This window comes from Leiobunum rupestre, chromosome 5 (assembly GCF_980474605.1).
Source record: "Leiobunum rupestre chromosome 5, qqLeiRupe1.1.hap1, whole genome shotgun sequence".
Taxonomy (NCBI): domain Eukaryota; kingdom Metazoa; phylum Arthropoda; class Arachnida; order Opiliones; family Sclerosomatidae; genus Leiobunum; species Leiobunum rupestre.
Genome location: NC_143388.1, coordinates 30,161,688 through 30,173,273, shown reverse-complemented (window position 1 = coordinate 30,173,273; position 11,586 = coordinate 30,161,688). Strand labels below are relative to the sequence as shown.

General features: G+C 37.8%; 1 protein-coding gene across 1 annotated transcript; it reads left to right on the top strand.

Annotated features, from left to right (window-relative positions):
• The first annotated feature begins 443 nt into the window (after positions 1 to 443).
• LOC149944107 (peptidoglycan recognition protein 1-like) lies at positions 444 to 9,909 on the top strand. Its single transcript, XM_090174867.1, has 4 exons — positions 444 to 584; positions 2,744 to 2,932; positions 9,424 to 9,629; positions 9,691 to 9,909. Exons 1-4 carry the CDS (start codon positions 542 to 544, stop codon positions 9,808 to 9,810), a joined length of 558 nt encoding a protein of 185 aa, XP_090030993.1. The 5' UTR covers positions 444 to 541; the 3' UTR covers positions 9,811 to 9,909.
• The last annotated feature ends 1,677 nt before the right edge of the window (positions 9,910 to 11,586 follow it).

The following is an 11,586-nucleotide window of genomic DNA, read 5'->3' as shown; positions in this document are numbered from 1 at the left end:
TGGAAAATTGGTTTTCTGTCATCATCGCTTTAAGCGCCAATAACAAGAATTATTTTATTTCCATTACGGAGAATGACCGTGTTGAGACGATTTTGAGCGTTGCTCCAAATCCCCCTCACGATCTATCAGTAAACTCCTCCCTCCTAAACAAAATCAAATCAGTCCGGTCTCTCATTGGTTCCCTCCACCTGACGCCCTCCGACGGGGTTAAAGTGCACGCGGGTGACAGATTTCATTCCCCCCTTTTCGTGCCGGGAAAATGCGACCACGATCGTCTCAACGAGTCAACAATCATTATCTCTAAGACTTCTAAGTAGAAATATATACATTCTTGTTAATAATATTGATAATCATATGTAGGCTATTGCACAAAATTGCAACAGACCGTCCGCTGATGGATGGGATGGGTGACTTTATAAATATAATGCGAAGCAACTGCCGAAACTAACTTTAGTTTGAGATCAAAATTTGCAGATTGAAGACGTGTATCTTCTGGTTGCTAAACGGAACATGTTGTTTAAATAAACTATAGAATAAACACATGGCGAAATTACTCTTCTTAATTGCGATTTTCGTAATTTTTGGTAAGTTTCTTTTTGTCAGGGTTTGATGGGAATATAGCTTTTAGTATTTTGGTCCACAGCGAAGGGCCCCAAGGGAATATAACCTTTATTATTTTGGTTGCTTGCAAAGGATTCCAAGGGAATATAGCCTTTAGTATTTTGGTAGCCACCGAAGGGTTCCGAGGGAATATAACCTTTATTATTTTGGTTGCTTGCAAAGGATTCCAAGGGAATATAGCCTTTAGTATTTTGGTAGCCACCGAAGGGTTCCGAGGGAATATAACCTTTATTATTTTGGTTGCTTGCAAAGGATTCCAAGGGAATATAGCCTTTAGTATTTTGGTAGCCACCGAAGGGTTCCGAGGGAATATAACCTTTATTATTTTGGTTGCTTGCAAAGGATTCCAAGGGAATATAGCCTTTAGTATTTTGGTAGCCACCGAAGGGTTCCGAGGGAATATAACCTTTATTATTTTGGTTGCTTGCAAAGGATTCCAAGGGAATATAGCCTTTAGTATTTTGGTAGCCACCGAAGAGTTCCGAGGGAATATAACCTTTATTATTTTGGTTGCTTGCAAAGGATTCCAAGGGAATATAGCCTTTAGTATTTTGGTAGCCACCGAAGGGTTCCGAGGGAATATAACCTTTATTATTTTGGTTGCTTGCAAATGATTCCAAGGGAATATAGCCTTTAGTATTTTGGTAGCCACCGAAGGGTTCCGAGGTAATATAACCTTTATTATTTTGGTTGCTTGCAAAGGATTCCAAGGGAATATAGCCTTTAGTATTTTGGTAGCCACCGAAGGGTTCCGAGGGAATATAACCTTTATTATTTTGGTTGCTTGCAAAGGATTCCAAGGGAATATAGCCTTTAGTATTTTGGTAGCCACCGAAGGGTTCCGAGGGAATATAACCTTTATTATTTTGGTTGCTTGCAAATGATTCCAAGGGAATATAGCCTTTAGTATTTTGGTAGCCACCGAAGGGTTCCGAGGTAATATAACCTTTATTATTTTGGTTGCTTGCAAAGGATTCCAAGGGAATATAGCCTTTAGTATTTTGGTAGCCACCGAAGGGTTCCGAGGGAATATAACCTTTATTATTTTGGTTGCTTGCAAAGGATTCCAAGGGAATATAGCCTTTAGTATTTTGGTAGCCACCGAAGGGTTCCGAGGGAATATAAACTTTATTATTTTGGTCGCTAGCGAAGGATTCCAAGTGAATATAATTTCTAGTATTTGGTTCGCCACCGAAGGGTTCCAAGGGAAATAACCTCTAGTATTTTAGTCGCAACCGAAAGGTTCCATGGGCATATAGCCTCTCTAGTGAAAGTCACCATGGAAACTGGTTTTAAGCGATAGTGTGAACTTAAGAGCGTTTTAATACGTTTAGAAAGAAGTGTTTAAAATACCTCCCGACAGAAGAATTCACCTTTCAGTACTCCTATTACTATTCGCTTGATTTTTTCAAAACAAGTTAGGTAATCAAAAATAGTGCGTTGATAAATACAATTTATAGTAAGTCACAGTCTAATGTTTACATTTAACATACTGTAGTTAGGTGAAATAATACAAGCGATAAATTTTAATTTTTTCATTTTAATTACGACCATAAGTAACTTAATAAGAATGACAGAACCTATTGTGTTCACGCTCATTTTTATTTTATCTTTTTCGACACTTTCACCAGCCTAAATTTGTAATCGCAATCGAACTGAGTTACCATGGCAATGAAAATTGGCCACACCTACGAGCACGCTACGAATAGTTTTTACGTCAAATGTCGCTTAAAATAGTGTTAGAAGTTGTTGTAAAAACTCATTAGTTAATTTTTTAAATTGGCGCCATATAGTAATGAATAAAAGCTTTAATACCGTTATCTCTATAAGATTCTTTCCAAATGTTTGTTCTCCTGTCATCAATTGGGGACTATTATTCCAATCCCTTGTAAATAACGGCTCTCGGGCCCGGGCCCCCAAATATTAAAGGCTTCAAAAGTCGCTTGATAACTCAGGTGGTGCCTTGGGTATTAGCCTAGCTGATTATTATTATTATTATTATTATTATTATTATTATTATTATTATTATTTTCCGTGGAAAATGGTCCACATGATAAGAAGGGGCCCCCGAGACCTTAGTAACACCACTGATCCGCTGCTACGCTTGCATTGTTCTTTACAGAATATGGGACGTCATATAAACTCGTTTCGAGGAGTGACTGGAGTCGCGTTGAACCTAATGGTTGGACCCCCCTAGCAACGCCCATTCCCAAAGTATTCATTCACCACACTGCCACTGCGCCTTGCAACACCTGGAGACACTGCGTTAGAAGTCTACGGATCATGCAATACGATCACATGAAAAATAGAAGTAAGAGACGTAAAAGAAACATTAAAGAAGATCAAGTTATAGAAAGCCCTTTAAAAAAACGCCACTGAAAAACCAATTATTACCTACGCCTACGCCTGCACGCGGTCACTATGACGACGAGCCATTGCCATAGAAAACACATAAGAGGAATAGCAACTCTAGCTTTCGAAGATTATAAACCTTGGGATTTGAACGAGGAACTTAAGCTTAAAGGCGGCGCCGTAGCTAGGGCTGGGTGGCCAGGGCGGGCGCCGTGCGCGCGATAGGGTATAGGGGCACCAAAATTGGTCCATATCATTTACTAGGGGCGCCAAAATTGCAGCTCGCCCCTGGGGCCATTTTCTCTAGCTACGGCCCTGCTTAAAGGGGAATTGTCACCACCCTAAAATTGGTTAAAAACCATTTAAATGGATAGAGGACGTCCGAAAATGGTTGTACAAAAACTTTCATGTGAATATTTCCAGTATTTGATTTATTATTAGTAAACAAATTTCGTGTTTTATCCCCCCCGACTCGAGAATCTCAAACCGCTTGGTTGAACCTACCGGCTGCGCCATCTCGTGAACGAAATATTATTTTCACCGGTTTTATCGTTTTTCAGTCGGAACTGTCGTCTGCTACGACATTCTCCTTGGCTTTTCAACCGAGTTATTTTCGTAGATTGTAGTTTATCGTGTTTTTAAAATGCCTTACACGCCACCCTTTCTCAAATTTTTGCCGCTTCATTCTTTTGGCGCTGCACGTATAGTTCAGTCAACGAATGCTCAAAAAATCGTATAGAGGGAAATGTTGGGAACACAATTTTTGACTTCGTAACACAATGAAAGCTGATTAAATTTGCTACAGGTTTTACTCAGTCAGGGTGTTTGATATCTTGTATAGTTTTCGAGATATCCGCTCTTGAAAGTCTGTAATTTTGGAGAAAAAAAAACATTTTTGCCTCACATTTTTTGCTCTTTTTGACCGGATAACCCTTCAACGATGCACCCAAAAAATAAATGCCGGCCATAGGGTTATAGAGCATTAAATTCACTTCAATAATATATATTATTTAACTATTTTATCTATTTTCCTTAGCATTTTTGTTAGACATCCCGTTTTCAAATCGTTAGCGCCCAAAAATGTTGGTAGGACTGGGAAATCACCATCTTTTTTGTTATGTTTCGACGCCATATAATCTATAACTATAAGTCTTAAAGTTTGTCCTTTTATTTATTTATTTACTAGCTGAGAAGCCCGCCTCCGGCCGGGCTTTCACCTAGTTCTGTAAATTGGGGTTTAGAAAACGGAAACAACATGCACTTTACTTTAAATATGCAAATTAAATTCTTTTTAAATAGTAAATAGTAATTTTTTTAAATTGCAAACGTTTAATTGTGCAAAATATCATATCTTGTAATCTCACATATATTTGTTTTCTTTGATTTGTATAAGATGTAATTATGATAAAGCGTTTTTGTACAAAATATTTGTAGTTTCTCCGTACGGAGTAAGTATGTACAGGTTATTTTCAGCTCTAACTCTTGAGCACGCCACATAGAGCTGACCATGGGAAAAGCATGGGTTTTCTAAATTAATTCCCGCACCTTGAGCTTTATAATTGTCATTGCGAAGCTAAGATTGATTGGAAATTGCAGGCGTTTAAAATCAAATGGCATATCGGTTGGTATTATGGGTATGCGTGGAATGAATACGGCCCGGGCAAAGGTGCCTGCGTGACACAGATAGAGAGGGAGGGGGAGGGGGCTGTGAAAAGAGAAAGAACGCCAGCGAAAAGGGTCGAAGCATGGACACTGTCCATGGTCGAAGGTCGTGCCATGCAGCAGCTAAGTGAGTCAATTAGAGCCAGAGAGATAAACTCCCGTGTCTCTTGACAGCGCGAGGTCAGGGGTTTCTGTCTTGCGGTCACCGATTATTGGTCCCGTGGTCAAAAACTACGCAGGTCAGCAATCTCAAGACGCCCCTAAAACCTGACGGCAGGGGCCACAATGCCACAGGCCAAATTTCGTGCGAATCGGACAATTATCTTGGGCGTGCATAGAAGGTAACTAACCAATATATATATATATATACTAGCTGGGTAGCCCGTCCTTCGTCCGGGCCCCAGCTAGAACTCAAAACCCGTGAAGACTGAGTCATAAACAAAACCCTTCCCCCCCTCCCAGCCGCTAAATTGACTGAGGCAGAAAAATAGTGGTTGTATAGGTGTATGTAGGTTGCAGGATTCACGGCACCTTTCCAGGGGCAAAAATACATGATTTAATTAATTAAATTAATTGGAAATCGCTGCCTTTGCGCCATAAGAATAGCTGTGAGAAATTTGGCGCCAATCACCGCTAGCTTATATTAAACCTGGTGACATAAATATGAAAAACATACTGCCTTTAAAGGGAAATGTAGAATTTAAAGCTATACTCTTCGGTCTTTGGTACACTAAATGTTACAATAATAATAATCAGCTAGGCTAATACCCAAGGCACCACCTTAGGCCTAAGTCATCATGCGACTTTTGAAGCCCTTAAATCAGGTGGCCGGGTTACAATGCGTAGGAGGGTGGTGGCAAGCGCTGCATGCCACGAGATCGAGCCAACAGCTCCCTACACTAACTATTACCGTTAACCTAGTCAAGTTTTTATGGAAGGGGAAACCGAAGAACTCGGGGGAAAACCCCTTAAACCAGTGGGGAGAGAACTTGCAACAATGGGGAGGGGTCTCCGAAATGTTACGTTCAATTATCCCCCCCCTCCCAGTCTCTATTCTCCAAGTGAAGATGACGCAGCCGCGAAATTGACTGAGGCAGAAAAATATTGGTTGTATAGGTGTATGTAGGTTGCAGGATTCACGGCACCTTTCCAGGGACAAAAGTACATAGATTTCGACTCGCTTTTTACCATTATTTAATTAATTAACGTAACCGAAATTGGAAATCGATGAAAATAGCGCGACTCGCTGCCTTTGAGCCATAAGAATAGCTGTGAGAAATTTGGCGGTCCTAGGTTGAACGGCTCGGACGCCTATAGAGAAACAGACGCAAGACAGACAGATAGAAGAATATAGTATAGATATATATATATAGTTTAGATATATATATATATATATACATATATATATATATATATACATATATATATATACATATATATATACAATCATCAGATTTTATTTATATAGATTTGTATGTCATGTTCCTAAAAACTAGAGAACGGTTACCTCTAGAGCTTTGAAATTTTAACTCAATGTTCAGGGCCTGATTTCCAACTAAACGCGCCTAATTTCAAATACCTGACATGGTTATTAATCTAATTCAATTTTACTCATAATTCAATTTTATTTTACTCGACTTTGGACGACCCCTTTGCTTCCCTTATATCCTCTCTTTAGTTCCTTGCGCCCGTCCCGACCTTTAAACTTTTTGAACGGGTTAGTGTGAAATTCGTAGAAGGGGAGTTAGTGTCAAAGAAAGGGACTTCGTAGAAAGGGAGGTTTACTTGGGATTGTTAAGTACAGGACGTGTTGCGTTTTTGCTACAGCGTTTAACTTTCTTACGTACAAATCAGATCTTCTCATTAAAACTAAGACCCCGGGCGAGGCCGGGTATTAAATAATAAAATAATACATTATTGGAAGGTAAATAATCTAATTTTTAATTAATTTAAGTTATTTTTAGATGGTTTATTGAAGATTTATTGTATCTAACATAAATAATAAACGGCGCTCGCTACGATAATGCGTCTCATAGTTTTAAAGGGCAACGCAAGTGAGCTGGCATTTGTGTGAATATCTATGTAAAGTGCGAAATTTATGGTAAACTTTGCGTGGTTTCGCCAGAGCCGAGTGGGGGTGTAGGGGGTTAAAAAGCGCGTTGCTTTTTCTTTTTTTTTTGCCACAGGGCTTGCGTTGCCCTTTAATAGACAAGGAGCGTTTCGGCTAGCATTTTGTGACATGGTTAGGTTATTTTTACACAAAAAATAAATTGTTTTTGTGCTTTACTGCTAGTTATAACCTAATTGGGCACTCATTTGTTTGTTTTTGTCATAGTTTGTTTTGTTTGTTTCAGTGGGATGTTTTGGTGTCACATTTAAAGATGTCGTGAGTGTTGTGTCGTCAAAATGAGCAGCAAGTGTTTTGTATGTGATGAGGAAGTGACTGCATCGAGTCCTGATGTTTCTAAAGTGGGTGAAAAAGGGATAGTTTCCCTTTAAAAAGCCAGTAAAGAGAGGGGTGACGGCAAAATCAGCCAACTAGCCAATGTACCTTCTCGTCTCTATCCCAATGCCTTATAGACACTCATATATGTACAAACATGATCATAGCAACATATTTTCCCATTAAAATGGTCTAGATCTTCTTTAATTAAGTGTGTATATATTCTAAAATGAGTATCTGTGCTATTTAGACGTCGAGTACTCACTATGTGTACATAATGGTGCATATTTCGGCCTATACGTTGACTGGGAATGGTGAGAAATTGAAAGATTCATTAGTCGACAGTTGTCGCAAAACTTCAGATTTCACGCTCAACACTGAAATTGCTTTAACATTGGAAGGAAAATAGATAAAAACCCCAATTTACAGAACTAGGTGAAAGCCCGGCCGGAGGCGGGCTTCTCAGCTAGTAAATAAATAAATAAAATGACAAACTTTAAGACTTATAGTTATAGATTATATGGCGTCGAAACATAACAAAAAAGATGGTGATTTCCCAGTCCTACCAACATTTTTGGGCGCTAACGATTTGAAAACGGGATGTCTAACAAAAATGCTAAGGAAAATAGATAAAATAGTTAAATAATATATATTATTGGAGTGAATTTAATTCTCTATAACCCTATGGCCGGCATTTATTTTTTGGGTGCATCGTTGAAGGGTTATCCGGTCAAAAAGAGCAAAAAATGTGAGGCAAAAATGTTTTTTTTTCCAAAATTACAGACTTTCAAGAGCGGATATCTCGAAAACTATACAAGATAGCAAAAACCGTGACTGATTAAAACTAAAAAATTTCAGGGACATAATCATTAATATATTTTCTGTAAAAAAAACCTCGTAAATTTTGGTTTTGGTGACAATTCCCCTGTAATATATATTTCAATAGACGAGACTTAAATCATAAAATTTCCGAAAGTTAAAAGTCTGAAGTTCCCAGCGACCATAAACCTATTGAAATGCTATTCCTCTCCTTTTTTATATTGTACTAGGCCTAATTAACGACTTAGGCTGAAGTTCAGCAAAAAAAGTGTAGTCATTGTAGAAATGCATGGTTCTCAGTAAATATTTATATCTTATACTATCAATCATAATGTACGGTATAATTTTTAATTTTTCAATTAATTAGATACCATAAATTGGCCACCTTTAGAAGTTTAGATAAACTATATTGTTTGGCTTGATTATAATTGATGTTTAAAATTCATAATACCATGAATCTATTTAAGCCATGAATATATGAGCCCATTTTCGCGCCACACGAGTGATTTACTTTTTTAAGCCAATAAGAACGAATTCGGAAATGATGTCATGATAGTTCACGAGAGCAGAATGGTTCGCGTTATTTTGTTAAAAATAAGGTTTTCATTTATAAATATTTCTACCATAAAAATACAAAATGAAGGAATGTAACATCGATCTTTTGAAAGTGATTCTATCGAGTGCCTGTGAGGTTTTAAACAATTTAAGCATACAAACTATTTCTGATACTTTGGAAGAGAACCTGAGTCAGTTATTATCTGTTATAATTTTATTATAATAATAACTATTCTAATAGTAATACTAAATAAATACAAGATTCTATTTGATTTATTTAATTAAATAGATTCATGATAAATACTTCAAAAAGGAAACCTAACCATAACGCATCATTTTAGAAACTAACGCTTCGACTGCTTATAAATAACAGCGGAGATCTATTTTGACTACGTCACTATAAATTGGCTCCGCCACACGCGTCATGGGTTAAATAGATTTATGATAATACCCATTATATTATGATTATATCTTGAATTTATTTCAAAAAGGTAATTTAATTTATAACCATAATACCGGAGGTAGTGTGAGTAACTTTTATAGCAAAGCAGAAAAATCAGAGAAAATCCTGTGTATAGCAAAAGAGTGTGAGAAAATGGTATAAAATTATGGCATAATTTATCAACAAAGATTAAAAACTGTTCAACTTTGAGTACCTTCAATAAGAGTGTGATAAAATTTTGGACTGAATGATTAACTAACAAAATGTACTAAATTTGCGTGTCATTTAATTTAATTTATATTGTAAATCAGTGCATACAGTGAAAAGGTTATCTCAATAAAAAGCTTTATTATTAAAGGGCTGCAAAACAAAAAACAGGGTAAATTGGCCGTACTACGCTAAAGGTACTAGCTACAGTGTCACAGTAACCTTACACCAATTTTGTGGCCCTTTAACGTTCGAAAAATATTGTGACACGCTTATGCTAAACATAATTATAGACTTATGGTTACGCGTTTTCAATCGAAAGGCTGGTCGGACATTGGATACAATTTCTTGATGGACAGCAACGGGATTGTGTACGAGGGCAGAGGATGGACGACCGAGGGCACGCACACTCAAAGTCAAAATCCCAACGGAATTGGCATCTCCTTCATCGGAAACTACATGTACACCGAACCCACATACTCTCAGAAAAACGCCCTGAACGAACTTCTCAGCTTCGGAGTTCAAAACGTCAGTATATGCTGGTGCGATTTTCATCAGGCGTTTTTTAATTTCTTTGTTTGTTTTGCAGAATTATATACAAGAAAATTACCTCTTGAAAGGTCATCGGGACTTCAGGCGCACCGCCTGTCCAGGAGACCGCTTGTACGCCTACATACAGACTTTACCCAACTACTATGAAAAATTGTGAAGGTAAATGAAGTCACGGTTGAAAATAGCTTTGATTATTGTATCTGTACCGGCATATGGCTGTTAGTTGAATTTTTTTCAATAAAGAACTGAAATGTTATTTGTGATACATTTCCTTACACACATGGCGCGATAAATGCGAGGGGCTGGTCACTCCGCGTAATCGGTGTACAGAGCCGTACCTTTGACTGTACTAATGGGACTACGCGTAATCTTTGAAGTCCCTGCCTTTGGCAGTGGTAATCTAAGCGTAGTCCGGTGTACAGACTTTCTAAGAGTGGTTAGCCCCTCGGATAAATGCAGTGCATAACTGTCGTGTTCCCGGTGATGGGCGCGCTTGTCTCATTTTAGAGCAGCTGTAAGCGTTTGGAGTTATAATGAGATGTAACTTTCAATAATTGCGCGAGTGATAAATAAGCTATAAGCCATGTTTTCAGACTTTTATATTATTTCGGTAGTTCTCGAATTTATTTGGTTAATTAAACAGGTAATATGATATAATTAGTTTACGATTTCAGTGGTTTTTAAAGATCTGATTCAGACTCTATGTTCTGTGAGGTTCTTGATGAGATGACCGGTACAAAATAAATAAGCGAGTTTCAATAATATCTGACACATGCGCAGTTGGATGAAAAAGAGGGTGAGGATGGTATTTTGACGTCATACATCAGTTTGACCTCGGTGACCTATAAGTACCATCCATAGACATATATATATATAGATCTATAACTATTAGGATGGTCTATGGTACCATCCTAATAGTTATAGATCTTTTAAAGCTGATATATGGTGGGGTGGTTATTAAAACTCACTTTTTTGGAAATTGAGAGAAGAAAAGATATCTGACTGCCTAAAATAGTGGGCAGTTCTTACATTTTTGGGCAGTTCTTACATTTTTGGGCAGTTCTAAAACTCGGAGGGGTCGGACATTAGGAAAAATCCCGTACACTTCATGCAAAATCCAATACAAATCCAAAATCTTCTTTAAAAATCCAAAGAAAGATTGTGGATTTTTCAACAATAGTCTTAGTCGATAGCTACGCCGCATAATTTTCGTTTTGAAAACGAAAATATTTGAGAGAGTCGGCCGTTTTCGGTCTATCGAAATCTGGCAGCCTTGCCTGCCTTCCGGCCTGTATCTCCATACCGAAAATGGCAGACGATTACGCCGCGGAAAAAAATTTAACTAAACTGATTGGCGGCGTTTTTGACCGTTATTTTGAATTAAAGACACAAATCCTCAAAAAATCCCCAAAATCCACGAGAAATATCCACAAATCCATGGTAAAAATCCACAATATTAGTATTGTTTAAAGCCATTCTTTAGTTCGTCACGCTCTCATTTTATCCAATAATACAAGGTCTCCCAAAATATTGGGGATACATAGCGACATTTTATTGTGTGCCCCGAGCGGCGGGCCCAGTGTTACTCACTTTTTGTATGATAAAATTTCGCCACCGTAGAAAACTAAACAAGTTGAGTAAACGGTACCGGCCGTGATTTACCGTTGTCTTTTGCCGGAGCGAATTCTACCCTGAGCATCCAAATATGGCACGTATTCCCAAACAATTTAGCTAAATTGAAATTTTGGGGTAAAATGTTCACCCCTAGGTAAAATGGGTACGTGACGAAAAAAAGAGAAGCTTTTTACAATATTAAGAAACTAACCTTACTGAGAATAACAAGACCATTATTAATACCTTAACTGATCAGTAGCAAGATGAAAAACAACTACAAGTTAACGCTACCAGCATGTGCGAGGGCATGTGAGTACTC

Excerpts from the sequence above, each read along its gene's own strand:
- LOC149944107 (XM_090174867.1), top strand. The coding sequence starts at position 542 with ATGGCGAAATTACTCTTCTTAATTGCGATTTTCGTAATTTTTG. Across the intron at positions 585-2,743 it reads TGCGATTTTCGTAATTTTTG|AATATGGGACGTCATATAAA; the intron begins GTAAGTTTCTTT and ends TGTTCTTTACAG. Across the intron at positions 2,933-9,423 it reads CGATCACATGAAAAATAGAA|GCTGGTCGGACATTGGATAC; the intron begins GTAAGAGACGTA and ends TTCAATCGAAAG.